A 17851-nucleotide genomic window follows, 5' to 3' on the forward strand; every position below is an offset into this window, starting at 1 on the left:
AGCCTGATGGGGTTAAAGGAAGGTGAGTCATCGAAAGGACGTACTGGGGGTGCGGGCGAAGTGAGGACAGGTCGCCGAAATAAGCAGCGCCCTCTCTCGAGAGCGAGATGACTCAAAGTGAAAGCGACAGCCACGCTGGGAATAGAGGCGGTGATGTCATTAGTCCGAACAGCGCCACTCTTTTTTTTCATCTTCTGACCTTTTCAGGACAACTTCACACTCGCCATCAGATGCTACGTCAGCGGCGCCCAATCCGGTCTTCGAGAGCCCGGCCTACTTTTTGATGCCTCACTCCTCCAACACGGCGGATCCAAATGATGAAGATTGTGAGCAGAATTCTGCAAAGATGAGCTGGTCCTTTGAATCGCATGTGTTGGAGGAGGGAGATGTCTAAAACAGATTGGATAGGGGTTCTCGAGGACCGGATTTTGGCACCCTTGTCCTGCGTCAAGCACGGCATATGCTCATGGTGCCGCTTAGGTTTTGTTCCACAGTTACGACAGCGCTACCACAAGGCACGGTTGTCCAATCTACATTGCTGCCATCTACTGGACTAACATTGGAAGTGGAACCATTTTGTCCAGACGGATTTTAGAATTATCGATGTGCTTTTTTTGCTGACAATCTCCATAATACGATTTAAAAAATATGTGAAGTCAGTGAACATCTGGTCGTTTCTCTTGAATACTGAAGCGACGCTTTCGTCAATAACGATACATATTCAATTTATATCGATTCAAAAAGTGTGAGCGCGAATTGTTTTGCGACATACGGGTCTCGTTTCCGGCAACCGCGGTCACGATTATAGAAGTACGTTTAATTAAAAAAAATAAATAAATATCGCACAAACGTTAGTCGAGCTGACGGGACTTTCATACTCCTCCTCCTTGAGGTCGCCAGCGTGTTGGAAAAACCTCATATTTAAAAAGATCTCCGTCTTCGCTGTCAACACTCGCGACAGTTGGTTTGCGGCAAACAGGAGGGATTTTTTTTTTTACGCGCTGTAGCCAAGCTAGGCTACAGCCCGGCCAACAAGACAACTTAAAAAAACTAGCATAGCTCGCCACCACCAAACATCGAATAAACGTCTCAAAGAGGACGACGCCGCAGTGAACACGGTACGTCGTTTTAATGTTCAAACGTGTAATTAAACGACCGATGATACTTAATTTACTTTGGCGGTGAATGGCGGTGCCACTTGGGACACATTCTAAAGCGGTCCGAACATTTTAGACATTTTAGAACTCGCTTTGTCTGCTCGATCATTTTGGCGTCATTTCAACATATAACGTCTCAAATGTGGCCGCAATGGTTTGGGGACACTTGCACAATGTTAGACGAGGTCCAAACACAAGACCTGCATTCGAAAGTCTGCCTTTTGATTCCACCATCGTGTCCACTGGTCCATGATTCAGTGCGTCTTTAATTAATCCTCCTGAAATAATCAGAGGTAGCAAGAGTAGCCCAAAATTGTGCTCAAGTATAACCAGCCCATTCTCTCTTTGGAATACTGTACGGTAATATGACTCAATTAACAGTAAAAAGAAGCCCGCCAAACATTGACCCGAGTCAAAAGTAAGTGGCCAATGACGTGACAGAATCGATGCGAGTTTGAAGTTTATGGCTTCAGAAAAGGACCCACGGGGCCTAAATCCGCAGGATGGGATGGACAAGAGCCACTGGGACCAAACGCCCTCACTTCTGTGTTCTTTTCTTTGAAATTCCGTGCCGTCCAGGTATTGATTGCCTCCAGACGAGATAAAAGTGCCCCCTATTTTCTGCTGCAGGAAATACTCAAACAATAAATAATTCTCCCGAAGCGTCCATCCATTCTTGCTCAGTGTAATGTGGTAAAAGAAGCTTTTTTTCCTTTGCAAAAACACTCAAGTAAAAATTGAGAAACGTTGCATTAAAAGAACTCTGAAAAATGCAAAAGTCTCTTAAGCAAATGTGGTGCGCTCTTACCTTTCTCTGCTCTACTTTGGGATTAGTTTGGAGATGCAAAACCCGTTCATGCTTAATGTTCATCTCTTAAATATATGTGACGCTATGTGTGTCTGACTGTGACGCACCAAATACAACGGGAGTTAGTTGGTGTTGTTTGTGACTTGTTGGCTTGAATTTGGCTTCTACAGACTCTTAAAATGGACTGCGACGAGAACACCACCGTGTTTTCCACCATGAAGTCCTTCAACTCCTTCATCGACTGCACCGGACGTTCGCCCCAGTTGCCGGGGCCCTCAGCGGCGGCCGCTACCACCCTACAGAACCGGTACAAACGCAGCATGGAGGTATGCGAAGACACGCCAACACTCGTAGGTACGCGATTTGCATTCATGACCCGTCTTCCCAACGTTGTTAGTTGTTAGAAGCGGCCGAGAAGGTCCAGTCGCACAGTCGCTACCTGAAGCTGGACCAGGAGAAGAAGCAGATGGAGTTCAGTCACAAACGTGTTCGTGTGGAGCTTGAGAGAAGTGCCAGTGACACTGCGTGCAACTTGAAGGTAGCGCGCACCCTGCGCCTCGCTCATTCGTTCCTGTGGCTTTCAGCAAAAAATGATTTATCTCGGTTTTTGGAATGAAGTGATACTCCCCACATTAGTTCAATTAGTCAACGTTTACATTTTAAGACAAAGTCAAGTCCAGTCCAGTAATTTTTGCAGAACGTTGTTGTAAATTTCGTTTTATCATATGCATTTTACTTCATGATTTATTTATCAAGATCTTTTTTTTTCATGATTTATCAAGGAGTTTTTCCAATAAACAGAAACGGAGTAATCCAAGCAGCCAGCAGCCCGACTTGAAAACAAAATAAATACAAAAGAGCCCTCTGCTGGCCGTGTTGTGAAATGTTTTCATTTTTTCTTCATTTGACCTCGTTGAATCGAGGAATCGTGTTTCACTTTTAAATGTTTTGGGTGAACGAAAGTCTCATGTGCAACTGTATTTCTATTTTGCCCGTAGCAACTGGAGGAGAAGAAGAGTGAATTGACGTCGCGGCTCAAGAAGTCGGAGGAGCGTGAGACGGAGCTCGTTAAGACGCTGGCGCAGCAAGTGGAGGCCAACCGAGAGATTCGCAAGAACCTGGAGAGCCTCGGCAAAAAGCTGGATGAGCGAGACGCCCGACTCGATGCCGCTAACCAGGTACGTGGAGCCGAACGAACGGACACGGTCCATTTCTCATGCCTTTCCTTTCCATGTGCTTCCTACACCGAAATAAAAAAGAGTGCAGCAACAACCGGCATCAGAAGTGGCATTCACTGGTTGACCGACCCCATAAAACTGCATTCCGACCACTCCTAATGTGTTCCAGGGCTTATTATGGCGATGCTGCAACTGTTGCCAAAGCAACTGGCTTCAGAAGTTGATTGCAGTGATTGATCAGCCCCACAAAACAACATCACGTCAACTCCTGGTGTTTCAGTTTTTATGACAATAATTGAGATTTTTTTTTTTTTTTTTTTTTTTTGCCCACAGCAAATGGTGTCTGCGATCGGATATGTGGATTGAGCAGTCTCACAAGTCGTTCAATCAATTATTCTTTGCGCAGTGATAATTTTCCAGTTTGAGCCCTGCGAGTCCTGCGGGACTCGCTGATCAGAAAAGTCTGAGTCCTATGATGCATTTGGAGCACATATGTCAAAGTGCCGGCCCGCGGAGAAGGTTTTCAGTAGCCCCTGGGATGATATTGATTTATTATTAGAACCGGCCTGCAGACCGCAGCAAGCCGGCAGCCCGCAGATCTTTTACACACACCAACACTGCATTTCCCACAATGCAACGGTGACATATATATTAGTGCAGCAGCCGTTCGCATAACAGCGACGTTAGCTTTCAGATACCCATCAAAAATGGCAAAACAGAAGGTGGACACTGAGAACCGGAGGTTTCAAACAAGGTGGGAGTCGGAGTACATGTTTACGGACGTAGCTGGAAAACCTTGTGTGTGTTCTGTGCGGAGAAAGTGTGGCGGTATTGAAAGAGTGTAATCTGAGATGACATCATGAAACGACACGCGCAAACAAAAACAAGAAGAGGGGGATTTCATTAAAAACTATGCTTCAAGTTTGTGACGAAGTTTGCCCCGGAAAAAAAAGCAACTCTTTTTAAACGTGAGCATGAGCAGAAACACCGTTGCCTAACGAGTAGAGCAGTTGTCCATTTATCTAAAAGAGCAGCTTGTGAAAAACGGAAAAGATGTCATTGCATATTCCTCGACTGTGGATGAGAACGCTGACGTTTCTGACGTGGCCCAGTTGTCAATTTTCATCCGCGGAGTGGACTTCAGCCTAAGCGTGACAGAGGAGTTTTTGGCTGTACATCTAATGCATGACACAACGACTGCATTGTGCATGAAAAAGATACGGCAGTGGGTGCTGCGCAGTTTGCCCGTTTTCTCCCCGACACAATGGCCCAGGTGCGCGTCCAGGCCGCTCAAACGTTGTCGATGTTTGGCAGCACATACCTGTGTGAACAACTTTTTTTTAAAAAAATATTTTATTATTATTATTATTATTATTTTTTTTTTTTGATGAAGCTGAACAAAACCTCACACAGAAGTCGACTTACTGCTGAACACAGTCACTCAATTTTGAGAATTTGCTCAGCTCAGAGCCTGACCCGGTCTTGCCCAGTCTTACAACCTGAGTAGACCTCAAAATTGTTTTTGTGGGTTGGGAATGATATGCCTGTATTTTGTCCATATTTAAAATTTGTCCTCCATCTGGTTAAGAAGTGCGTAGTCACATTGTGGCCACAGTCCAAAACTGTGGCCCCCCCTCCAGCATTTAGTGTATATTATAGAAAGTAGCTCCACAACAAGCGGGGTCAGAAATCTGCGACACGTGTTGACCCAGCCCCTCGATACTCCCGAGAAACAACTTTTGTCGTTTGCCCACGTGTGTTGTCAGACCCTCATCAGCCTGAAGGACCAGATCCGAGACCTTAAGCAGAATCTTCAAAACCAGGACTCGGTTATTTCCACCCAGAAGTTGGAGAAGCAGGCACTGCAGGAGCAGCTGGATTTACAGCGCAGGTATTCCTTCCCGCAGCGAGCAAATGGCCACTGGAATGTCAGGGAAGCGCCTTCCCCTGATTGGTCCTCTTCTACCAGGAAGTACCAGGAAGTGTCCGAGCTGTGCCAGAGTCTGCAAGCGGCGCAGTTGTCCTGCTCGGATCACGTCATCAAGATCAAGGTACACACGCGCACATATAAGCCAGCTTTTGCAGACGGCTGCCATTTTGTGTGTCTCTCCTCCCTCCCACCGCAAGGAATTGGAAAGGCGTCTGTCCCTTCAGGAGCAAGACTTCGCCATTGTGAAGAATGTCAAGTACGAGGCCAGCAGGGTGCCTGACCTGAAGAAGGAGCTCAAGCGCCTTCGAGAGGAGAACATTTTCCTCAGGTCGGGCATACGTTTTCAGAGTCTGTACATTTATTGGATCAAAGGGGGGCCCTTTTGGTCAAACGGGATTGCTGCCAGATTTGTTCAACACAAAGTGGAAAATTCAAGTCGTGTCGTCGTAACAAGTTGGCATGATGGCAACGAGCCGGCAAGAAAGAGTCCACGCAACACTGAGGGGAAAGTTTTGAATCATTGACAAGGAACATGAAGTGCATCATGACGGCATGTCTACTTTGCATCGCATTGATTCCTGGGCAAAAAAAAAAAAAAAAAAAAACGGAGAAAAAGCTTTTTGTAAAAGCATGCATTTCAAGCACGTGAGGCATCACTGCCACCTACTGGTCGCTTTTTTAAACATGATTTACAATGCATACAAACAGCTTATTCTCATTTACAGATTGCATAAGACCCTCCTCCTCTCTACGACACAAAAAAAAAAGACTTGAACGTACAAGTACGTCATTGGCAGGCGGGGCCTAATTTTAAACAGACGTACAAGTACGTCTTGTGGAATTACAGAGTTAATAAGCACATTCAGACCCAAGCTGCCGATGGCCACAACTCACGCCGACTCACGTAACACTCCAAATGGCTAATGGGTTAGCAGCCAGCCAACTCTACACTCTCACTCAGCGACGCCCACATCACTCACCAGGTCCCGTCTTGTAAAGTTATGCAGACACCTGTCAAGTCACAGATACTACAGGAAGGCGGCACAAATAGTACCCGCGCATATTGTGTTTCATAATGCTTCCTAAATGGAACCGCGAACACACGCCGGATGCGACATATCGTGTGATGCGGCAGTGTCGATGACGTTGTGAATACAGGGAGAGCAGGGAGAACTGCAGCCTGCTGAAAGAAGAGGCAGAGGGCCTGAAAAGGAAGCTGGAGCGCATGGCCAAGACCAAAGAAGATTTGATCAATGTGGAACTGGAGAAGGAGGTACAGTAACCCCCCAAAAAGTTCAACCCGGCCCTTTGGGGTCATTTTAGAGGCATGAGTCGCTACGTTATTTATTCGGCACTCGGTCGTCTTGACGTGATTCTTCACCATGCAGAAGTTGACAGAGAAGGTCAGAGCATGGGAGAACCTCGGCCAATCAACCGGACTCAACATCAGGTCAGTGTGTGTGCTCGCGAGCGCGTCTACGTGAGAGCGTGAGTGCTCTTTTTTTCCCTCCAAGGGCCCTTACCGTTGTCATGTAACAAGAGACCTGTAGATGGAGCTGTGGTAATTCTCCAAAACAACTGTTTCAAGGACGACTTTTTTCCAATAATGTGCATTGGTGTGTGTGTGTGTGTGTGTGTGAGAAATAGCTGCGTGGTGTTTGTCTTAATGCTCTCCAGTCCAAACAGGTAATGAGAGAATGATTGCATGTTTCCCTTTGAGCAACCGAGCAGATCTGACAGATGATAAAACACTGCGAGTTGCCCTTGACGCGCACGCGCACTCAGCGCGTCGCTGTGATTAAGTGTGACAGTGATGCGAACAGAATGCTAAATGGAACATCGCCTCGAGGTGTTTAGCTTGACTCGTGCTCGTGGCGAGCAGGCAAAAAAGAAGATACACAGTATAAACTTTTAATTGACTTGCACCATGTTGATGCGTTTCGTCAGTTACTTCTCATGTCGCACGAGAACGACACGACACTATCATCTGTTTTTTGTTTTTTTGGGGGGGTTTTTGGTTACTTTCCGTGTTGTTATCCATAACCAGCGCTGTCAAGAGATTACAAAAATTGAGAGATGAATGAATTGTGCGTTGTCATGAACCTCTATTTGAGTCTTACTGAAGAGTTGCTGAGAAAAGCCTTCAACCGGAGGTATTTCTATTGCAGGGGTGTCAAACTCATCTTTGTCACGGGCCACTTTTGAGTTACGTCTTCCCCCGGAGGGCCGTAATGACAATGAAACCACAAAGTTTAATCGCATTATTACTTGTAAGGGTAACAAAATTACTGCAAAATCTCAACGTCATTTATGACGCATGACAATTTGACATTTTCGGTACTTTTATTTTATTTTATTTTTTATTTTATTTTTTTAAAGGAAGGATCATGCAAGTTGACACACTTTTTGAAGTTGATTTTCTTTCAACATAAAATGATGTGGCGGGCCAGATCTGGCCCCCCGGCTTTGAGTTTGACACCTGTGTACTATTGAATTAATAGATTGATATACGAGAAGAAGAGTGGCTCCTTTTGTTTGTTTGTTTTTTAAAAGACCAGAACAGCAGCAGTCCTAGCCATTTACGTTCAGCTGTATATATGAGACTACAGTAATCCTGACATTTTTTTTGCGGTTAATGGGAAAAGAAAGTCTGCACCAAAACCGCAAGTTTAGGATTGGCTCGAGTGTCGGACATGCTCCCACACCCCCAGGAAAATGCGGCGACGATGCGCAGCCAATCGGTTCACGAGATGAACTTTCTCTCTCACGCGTCAACATGAAAACAACAAACGTCTTTCCGCAATATGGCCGCTCACCATCACTGAAGTAGCTGCGGTTGCCGGTAAGTTGTATCGGCGTCCGCGTCAGCCCCTCCCAAAACCTCAAGCACATAAAAACGTATCCCGTTAGCCTACAGAAACATTACAGTTCAAAAGTGGTTGAACACGATTTAAAAAAAAAACAAACGACCCAAACGCTTTAAATACAAAGGTGACGGAACGATCTAAATTGATCACAGTAAAACGCGATCATTTAACAATTCCATCCACTACCTCTCAAAATGAAATGTGATGGATATTGTCGCAACAATAAAAGTTACAGTTTGCCGTTAACCTACGGCAACGACTAAAGATCTCAATCCAACGCAAGCATATACAGTATTTGACAATAAAGTTGTACTTGACTTGAAGTAGCACCAAGCGTAAGGTCGCCACATTCAAGCGCACTCCTGGTTCTGCACTCCTTCTCTCGCCCATACACAAAAACAAACAAAAATTTGTCAACATTGAGCCCCGAAGCCAGTTTCACTCCGCATCACGACGTTGGGTCGGCATGTCTATCATGAGCAGATCAACAAATAGATCAGGCCCGCAAGACGCAGGAATTCTACCGCTTTCGTTTGAAGCGGCCATTTTGGCTCAGCTGCGCCCTTTCGATTTTCGGGAGGAAAATGTCGTCCCCCATAAGGCAGTTTAAATGAGCCTGATGGAATTTTTCATCTCTCGCAAATCAAGTCTCAAGGAGCCATGACCAGCCCACAAGGCCGTTTTGCTTTGAGGCGGCCATTTTGGAGACCATTCGACAAACTTAAATTGCAAAGGCTTTTACGCTTTTGTGCTTTCCCGACTGGGTAAACGTGAAAGCAAACGGATCCGCAAAACTGAGCATCCCATCAAAAATCAATCCGTGAATTTTGATCTCTGCGTCTCACCCTCTGTGCCTGAAGCGAATCAACATTCTGCGCACTCCTCTGTCACGCTCACCCGTGGAAGCTTCTGTCGCTGGAGAAGTGGCGCCACACTGGCGGGGCGAGGTGTGTGACCACCCTCCCCCACCCCCATGAGGCGCCATAATGACACTTGGATGAGCTTTATCTCAACCGATGTCATTACGCCGAGTAGATATCAGGGCGGCGCATCTGGACTCTCATCAGTCACCTTTGGAAATTGACGGGGCAGAACCCCGGCTTTGCCTTCGTGAGAACGCCGTCAGCTTGAGCCGCCTGTCCCCCCGCCCCGCGGACCGCTCCGATGATCTCTTCGAGTGTCGGCGGCTGGCTGCGCCTCCGTGCTGTGGCCTAAACCAAAAATAAACACGTGCATCGCCCAATCCGCCGGCAAAGGGCAGCCGCATGACTGAGGCTCAACACGAAAGGCAGCAAATAAATATTTAGAAACCACTCCCGGGCCGCCTTCCGATCGCACCGCGCCGGATTATGCCTCCTCTTCGCTTTGTCTTGTCCCAGCGGGGCCGTGGATGTTTGCAAACGAGTCGCGTCTAATTAGCCCTCTTGTTAGGAGGGATCGATTCACGAAGGTTCAGCGGCACTTCATCCTCGCGTTATCGTGCATCGGAAGCACAAATATGTCGAGTCGAGACGTCAAGGGAAGGCGTGCTGATAGCCGACGTTTTGTCCCACGGCCAGTTGTGCTGAAAACGGTGTCAGGGAAACTGCGCCAATGGCCCCTTGCGCCTGATTTTTTCGGGGGCTCGGTTAATCCACAAAAGGATCGTTGATTTTAATTATTTATTTTTCTCAAGTCAGGATCGTCCGTGCGTTGTCGAGGACAGGGGTGTCAAACTCATTTGACATTGTGGGCCGCATACGGCCTCGGTAGATGTCAAGTGGGCCGGACCATGAAAGTTATACCATGCGCTGCCAATCTCTTTCCTTTGTTTTGGGCATGGTGAAGCACAAGAACATTAGGAAAATGTCGACATTTAATGAACATATCTTTTACAAAGCATTTCATGAAGCACCTTAGATTTCCTGAGACAAATGTGCAATTTACTTTGATCGTTCACATATCTGCATTGCAACTGATCCCACTGATTGCACAAAGGCGCAAAACCTTTAACAAGTAATTGGTATTGAAAAATATAGTCATGCATTTTGAGATGAAACGAGACTTGTAAAGAAAGGCATTTTTAAGCCATTTACACGTGTATGTAAAATCTAAATTTAATCCCTGCCTTCACTTTACAAACGAAGGAGAAAACAGAGTGCCGCCTAGCGGATAATCCACAAATTTCCTCTAATTCAAAATATTCATTCTGTGTCTTTTATGCTTTTTTTCCCCACATTTAAATTGTCCTATGGGCCTGATCAATCCTCCTCGGGGCCGGTTCCGGCCCACGGGCCGTATGTTTGACGCCACCGGTCTAGGAGAGTGGTGTCCAAACTTTTTCGTTTGAGGGTCGCACACAGAAAAATGAAAGATCTTAGATTTGGGTTAACCTGTGTCAAGTGCAGGCCTCCGCCAAGGTGGAACCTCGATCGATGTCCACCAGGTTTTTGGATTGGTGCGTTATTCACTGGGGAAAGAAATTGGCTTTGTGTTGAAAAAAAATCTGCCTGAAATCTGCACCACAAGTGGTGTTGTTTTTTTTTTTTTTTTCCTTTGCACCTTTTGTTCCAAGTCGCTTTTGCATGCCGCCGCAACGAAGAAAGTCATGCAGAGCTCATAATTGGTGCATTTTCCTCCCATTATTTTGAGACAGCCATGTTGTTTTGAAGCCGATTGCTGGCGCTCGGGCCCGCGCGGAATCACTGTAGTTATTCCATCGAATGATTCACGGCACCTCATATTTTAGTCATGAGATTACTTGGGTCCCCGATTCCCCCTCCCCCTCCCCAGCCAAGCGGCATAAATACAGAGACTTCCGAATCAGCAGCTTTATCGTTTTTCATCAACCCAGGCGCAATTGACGTGATCTGATACTCCAGTAAAAGTCACAAGTCAACCAAAGCTCGAGTTTTTTTTTTTTTTTTTAATCAACTCCCATGGTCCCAATGCCATTTTTGCTTGATTTTCCATCACCCCTCCGGGGATTATTGCTCCGTGTCACCCTATCGATTATGATCAAAGGCCAAGGTACCAAGAATTTCATGCTGGGCCGATCGCGGCCCTAATTGATTCGTTCGGGAAGATTGTTTTAGATGTTTGAAGTGCTCATTCCATGTCTCCCTATTTTTTATTTTATTTTCTGTTGTTTGTGAAAATTCCCATAAAATAGCGGCCATTTGCCACATTGTTCATACCTCCGCTCACTTTTTAAAGTAAATGAAAAAATTACAAATAATGTGCTGGCCTGCGACACTGATTAGGGTCAGGAAATTTTTGACCGCGGTATAAACGGCTTCACACCCTGGCACTGTCGTCGACATTTCTAATCATCTGAATGCGCCAAGCCGCATCGGCTTTGTGAATGCGCACAAGTTGTTTCCGAAAGGCACGGACTAACAACTCGCCATCCTCCCAACGCGAACGCTAACGACAGCTCGCTCGTGGTGCGCTCAGCCTCATTTTACCAATGCGACCTTCTGCATCGTCATGACGTGTGTGTGTGTGTGTGCGTGTGTTAGTTAGTGGCGCAGGGTATAACACCCAGCAAGACAATATGGAAAACGCTTTGGCTCGCCGTCCCGTTGATCTCGCCGGCCGCTGTTTGTTGCAGGAAACCCGAGGATCTGTCCAGAGAGGTGATTCAGATCCATCAGAGGGAAATTGTCCTGAAAGAACAGAACTACGCACTCAACAGCCGGTAACCCCCACAATTCCTCTCAAAATCCCCCTCCTCCAGAACAGCCCTCATATCCATTAGAGCAGTGGTCCTCAAACTTTTTCCTGTGAGGGCCACATAACTTTTCGCTTCTCTGATGGGGGGGGGGGCCGGGGTCAGTTTGTAACAGCAAAAGAGTACCTAGACGTAAAAATGTATTGTTTCCCAGAAACCCACACAAAATCAAATAACTTTTTTTTGATACACTCGCGGTATTAAAGACGTCTTTCTTCTCGGGACACACCACCTCAGCGACAGCATTCATGCATTTCTTGACAAACTCTCCTTACCGCTGCTTGCTATCAGTTGAGCAAACCGAAAGCTAGCCCGAACAGATGGCTGGTTCAGCTGAGCTTGGCGTACAAATGTATTTTGCTGAGCTAACGTTCCTCTTTTTAGCGTTGACAGTTTGTCTGCTCTCATTTGCCCATGCAAAAAATCGTACTTGTTGTTGTGACGGGATTCATAGTGTCTCCGCAGATTGTATTCTTTGAATACCGCCACCGACAGATGAGACAGACAATCTTTTCTTTGCATTGAAAAAAAAAAAAGTTTCTCCATTTTGGGTTAAATTCCCTGTATTCTGAATAATTTTTTTTCTCTTACCTCACCTTTTCGCCATGATTACGTTCTCTTTGAGAGGGACGGGTTTAGGATTTTTTTTCTGGGGTTGCCAGATAACGGCACGGATGGAACAAATGTCACGTTATACTGTATGTGTTTATGAAATTGTTACTAGCTAATAGTTAATCATGAAAATAGTCCATAACTAAGGAAAATTTTATTGCAAAAGCCAAATTTTATGATAAAATACAAATATACATAGGTGAAAAATAAATCAAAAGACTCTCTGGTATTGTTCAGGGGGGCCGGATCCGGCCCGCGGGCCGTAGTTTGGTGACCACTGCATTAGAGCGTATCTCGGACAACTCCCTAATTGTCACCAAGTTAATTAAACTGCTCCCCTGTTCTGATTGCACAGCTCACGGCAGCGCACGTGCGCAGGGAAGAGAGATGAGAAAGGAAGAGAAAGTGGGCCTAATTAACGGCGTCCTCTTTAGGTCGAGGTGAACGTCTGCGGGGAGGCTTCCTCCGAAAGCTTTCATTAGCTAACAAGCGTCTCCGCTGCCCGGCGTATGGGCCTCATTACAGAATATTAGAAACAGAAAAATGGGTGACGGCAGAGAGGAGAGGATAGGGGAGGGAAGGGACGCCATGTAATTATTCCGCTCCCCCCCCGCAACCCTGTATAATTACCGTCCTATCGATCAGCCCTGACAGCAGCGCAGCATATCATCTCTGAGAGGATTTGACGAGCAGCGTTCTTTTGGGCTTGTGTCATTGATCCACAATGTGTTGTTTTCTTTTAGTTTTTTTTTTTGAGGGGGAGGTATCAATTGTTTTCAATATCTGAAAACGATTACAAAATAGCCCATTCATTGAAGGTGCGCCTTTTAGTGCGGAAAATACGGTAGTGCCAAAATGAAAGCAAAGGTGTGACGTAGTTGTTTATCTCGTCAAAGTGAACGCAAGATATCTTGCATTTTGTGCGTTGACAAAGCAAAGGCAACGACAAAATATGTTACCTCGATTAGTAGATTGCTCAAGCAAAGATAAGAGATGTTGCTTTTTTTTATATTGCTGAAGACACTGGCCCAAAAAAATTGCATCATTAGGAGAGTTCCCAGGCGAAAACCACTGCCGTCCTCTCACATTTGCCTAAAGGACATCTCGATGATCCTCAAGACTTTTGGAAAAACATTCCGTGGACTGATGAGTCAAAAATTGAACTTTTTGGACGATGTGAGGCCCATTAGCGTCTGTGGTGGCAGTGTGATGGTCTGTGGCTGCTTTGCTACCTCAGGACCAGGACAACTTGCTGTGATTGATGGGACAATGAATTCTGCTGTCTGCCAGAAAATACCTGGAGGAGAACATTCGATCCAATGTGACCTTACGCGGGCATTTCATGCTCGAAAACCCTCCAATATGGTCAAGTTGAAGCAATTCTGCGAAGAGTGGGCCAAAATTCTCGCAAACGCTTGATTTCCCAAATTCTCGTAAACGCTTGATTTCAGTTACAGCTGCCAAGGGTGGCACGCCCCATGATTAGGTTCAGGGCGCAATTACCTCTTCCACATAGGGCATCCTCGGGTTGTCTCTGTGCGATATTAAAATTGGTTTGATGAAGCGAAATCTTTTGTGTGTGATAATTATGCAAAGAACACAGAAATCAATAAGGGGGCAAATACTTTTTCACGGCACTGTATAAAGGACGTCCCTGCTCACTCCCCTGCCAAACAGCATCCGGAGCGTGGAGCGCTCGCTTTCCGAGGTGGAGACGGAGCTGCTGCAGCAACGCAGCAAAACGCTGGAGGAGCAGAAGAAGCGGGAGACTCAATCTCTGCTCCTGTGCCGGCTGCAGAAGAGGCTTTTGCTACTCACCAAGGTGTGACACACGCGCACACAAACCCCGAGCCACATACAAGCGCATGCGCAGGGAATCGTTTCCTTGCCCCGGAATTGGCTAATGGCGGATGTTATGATGTACTCGGCCTTCAAGATCGTACCCAACCCAACTTTTTACACTTCCCAAAAAAACGTAGCTCCGCTAGTGATCAAGACCAACTTAAAAATGCGGCATATTTGATCACAAATTGGCCTTTTTTAAGGCCAATTTGTGATCCGATAATGCGGCGCTAAAGCACATCACCGGTTAGAAGCGGGCTTGCACATTTGTGCGACCAATCCGCTGACTATCGACTGGTTGGGCACTCCTGCTTCAAGTCCAAATCGTTATGAGATGGACTTAAACGATGTCATGTTCTGTCAAGCAATGGAGGTACTTGTTGCTGAAAACATCTCGTCCATTGTTTACCGACAAACATTTAATGGTGCATGACGGAGTATTTCATGTTTACAAATTCAACTTGCTTTTTTAACAAGTTCATGGAAGAGTATCTCATCATTTTTTTATTGGTTGTTCGGCTACACACTTGATTTCACAAGACCCGTTGCAAATGAAATGATCGTCGCAAAGTGGACTTTTTGATGCAAAGTAAGCCTGCTCACGGCCTTCGCCTCGCCGCCCTTGTGGCAGCCGTTTGAGCTGCAGGCACTGTTTTAAAAAGGCCATAAAAATGCTAATGCCTTTTTTTTTCTTTATCATCTCGCCCTCCCATTCCCTTTTGTTTATTTTTCAAATTAAAAGCCTTTTAGTCTTTATCTGACAGATTTTTGATTTAGATGAAACGCGCGTGAATAGACGGCAAATCGCCAACAGGGCTCGGCTGTTGAAGCCGACCTCCAAACGTCCCTTTTGTGCCTCATCGTTGTCTCGCTCTCCACCCCCCCCCTCTTTTTTCTCTCTGCGGTTTGTTACGCGACCGTAACACCTTCAAATCAGCCACGCCCTATTTCGCTGCTGGGACTTGATTACAGTGATCATTTTTTGGGGGCGGTATGGGGGGGGGTTGTATGACATGACGAGGCCACCGGCTTCTCCCTCTCAAGCAATTTCAGCCCCATTGAGCATTGATCTTGGCGGTCACACGGCGCTTTGTGAGGACACGCGCTCGGTGCTAAACAGAATTGACTTGACTCGCTCAACGCTCAATCAAAGCTACAATGTTCTCACATTTATTAAATGACAGTAGGGCAGCGTTTGAAAATAAGAGCCAGTATTTTCATCATTAAAAGTCTTCGATTTTCTCCAAAATGGACGGGGCGCCTAATAATTGTAGTTTTGTAATTGTGGAGTTCCAAAAATGTGAGAATGCCGTTGTGTGACTTGGACGAGGGGTCCGCTTGACTGACCTCCGGGCACGTCGGTACACACGAATCCGATGTTAAGTGCCGCTCGTCTGCGCTCGCACCGCAGAACCGCTTAGCTTTTGGTTTTGACGTGATGTGTTTCTGTGCGCTGTTTGCCAACGACGGATCGACGCCTTCTCCCGACGGTCGAGTGCAGTTTGTGCCGCTTATCCGAAGCTAAACTGTGCTCGCTCCCGGATCCGACACCAATGAATGCAGTTGCGATGACCTTTTAGGTTTGACTTTTTCAGACAGTGCAGTCTGCCCACTCGGCTTTCTTTCTTTACTTTAGTGCAAGTAAATAAATTCTACTTAGCCTCCAACTTTTCACGAGGTCAAATTTAATCCCTCCCCGCCCCAAAATATCCCATCGTATTATCCCTCAAACTGCCAAATACGTCAGTCCCGCAAATACATCTCGCCTCCGGTCTGTTCATTTGATGTCCGTGGATCACGCTGGCAGTGGCGAGCTATTTGGAGGCGCGACGTCACACTGAGTGACCCTTGTGAAGACGCCGACTTGAGGAGGATTGCCTCGGAGATGCGGCTGACAGTGATCATTTGCTAGCGGAAAACCCATCGAAACCGTACAGCTGGTCGGAGCGCGACTTAACACGACAGATTTCGTTCATGCGTATTTAAACGGCGAGTATCGACACCTCTGAATCATCCATCCATCCATTTTTCGAACCGCGTGATCCTCATTAGGGTCGCGGGGGGTGCCGGAGCCTATCCCAGCCGTCTTCGGGCAGTAGGCGGGGGACACCCTGAATCGGTTGCCAGCCAATCGCAGGGCACGCAGAGACAAACAACCATCCACGCTCACATTCACACCTAGGGACAATTTAGAGCGTTCAATCGGTCTGCCATGCATGTTTTTGGAATGTGGGAGGAAACCGGAGTACCCGGAGAAAACCCACGCAGGCCCGGGGAGAACATGCAAACTCCACACAGGGAGGCCGGAGCTGGAATTGAACCCGGTACCTCTGCACTGTCAAGTCGACGTGCTAACCACTGGACTACCGGGCCGCCCCACCTCTGAATCATCGTTGTTCAAATCACCCCCGCTGGCTTTAGGCGTGATCTTTCTCTGCCCGCGTTTGTGCTTGCGCCTGTCAGGACTCTGACGTGCGACTCGCACGGCGTGTCAAACAAAAGGGAACGAGAGGAGCCTCTTTCATTGCCCGCGATTGAAGTCGGCCGTGGCCACTCCCACAGCGGCGCAGACATCCCAAAGTCAAGGCAGAAGTTTGCAACGGTCTCATTTTGGTGAAACACAAAACATAATCACCGAGAACTTCAGAAATACGTACAGTACTGCCGAGAGGCTGAAATGAGACGATCGGAACCACTTGAAGTTTTACAATGGCTTCAAACGATTAATCGATGACTCAAATTGTTCTTGATTCGTTTGATAATCGATGAGTTGTTGATGAATCAATTTATTTGAACACCTCTAATGCAGACGCATGCAGCCACGCATGAAAATCGTGCAAATGCCTGAGAAATAACGGAGACAAGCGTCACTCCCGGGCACCTCTCATCAGCCTCCTGTTCCTCATTCACCAAAAGAAAAGGGGTGCGGGGGGGAGAAAGCCTTTGCCTGTCTGTCACACGCCAACTGCTGACAAGTGGCAGGCCAATCGGGGAAATAGCAAAAACGAGAAACGCTTCATTTTCGTTCACAAATGTTAGGTGTCAGAAAAAAAAAACCCCTCAAGTCATGAGGAGATCAGGACGGAGATTTCCCACTCGGTTAATGTGTGTGCGTGCGTGTGGTGCAGGAACGCGACGGCATGCGCGCCATCCTGGAGTCGTACGATGGCGAGCTGGGGCCGGCCGAGCACTCGCCGCAGCTCAGCAAGCGTCTGAAGGAGGCGGAGGAAGTGCTTCGCAAGACGCAGAGCTTCAACGCTGAGATGCAGGTGTGTGGCGGTCGCCGTTTCCAAGGCCCACTCGCCGTTGGGGAACTCTCGCAGATATATACACATCTATTGTTTTTTGTCTCGCACTAAAATGGCTTCAAAATGTCCACATTCTTTTTATCGTGTTGTGTTCATGATCTCAGGTCCAGCTCACCAAAGCACAGGACGAGACCGGCGCACTTAAACTACAGCTTCAGACCGTAAGTCCGAATATATTCACGCACACCCTCCCCCGCGCAATTTTCCGTTCAACCCCCCCCCCCCTCCCCCACACACACCCATTTCAAGCCCGCGCGTTTGCAAAACAAGCATCGACTGCAAATTAGTCGAGTGGTGCCGTCAGACGCCTCGCTTTCTTTGACCTCACGAGTTGCTTTGCGCTGTAAAAAACGTCTCCTGTCTTCAAGCGCCGGCTAAAAATATCAACGGCACGGCAAAAAAAAAAAAGCTCCATTTGTTAATGCCGCGCCATTGTA

General features: G+C 46.9%; 1 protein-coding gene across 1 annotated transcript in view; it reads left to right on the forward strand.

The window, feature by feature from the left end:
• The first annotated feature begins 846 nt into the window (after positions 1-846).
• Positions 847-17851, forward strand: part of mad1l1 (mitotic arrest deficient 1 like 1) — a 30489-nt gene continuing 13484 nt past the window's right edge. Inside the window, exons 1-13 of the mRNA XM_086119503.1 lie at positions 847-1118; positions 2136-2291; positions 2363-2503; positions 2964-3143; positions 4910-5034; positions 5113-5194; positions 5271-5401; positions 6232-6346; positions 6462-6523; positions 11533-11619; positions 13942-14086; positions 17235-17375; positions 17519-17575. Coding sequence (XP_085975629.1) covers positions 2145-2291; positions 2363-2503; positions 2964-3143; positions 4910-5034; positions 5113-5194; positions 5271-5401; positions 6232-6346; positions 6462-6523; positions 11533-11619; positions 13942-14086; positions 17235-17375; positions 17519-17575 — 1413 coding nt within the window. The 5' untranslated portion in view covers positions 847-1118; positions 2136-2144. The remainder of the gene's footprint in view (positions 1119-2135; positions 2292-2362; positions 2504-2963; positions 3144-4909; positions 5035-5112; positions 5195-5270; positions 5402-6231; positions 6347-6461; positions 6524-11532; positions 11620-13941; positions 14087-17234; positions 17376-17518; positions 17576-17851) is intronic.

This window comes from Hippocampus guttulatus, chromosome 9, assembly GCF_054856545.1.
Source record: "Hippocampus guttulatus isolate MCC_2025c chromosome 9, RoL_Hgut_1.0, whole genome shotgun sequence".
Taxonomy (NCBI): Eukaryota; Metazoa; Chordata; class Actinopteri; order Syngnathiformes; family Syngnathidae; genus Hippocampus; species Hippocampus guttulatus.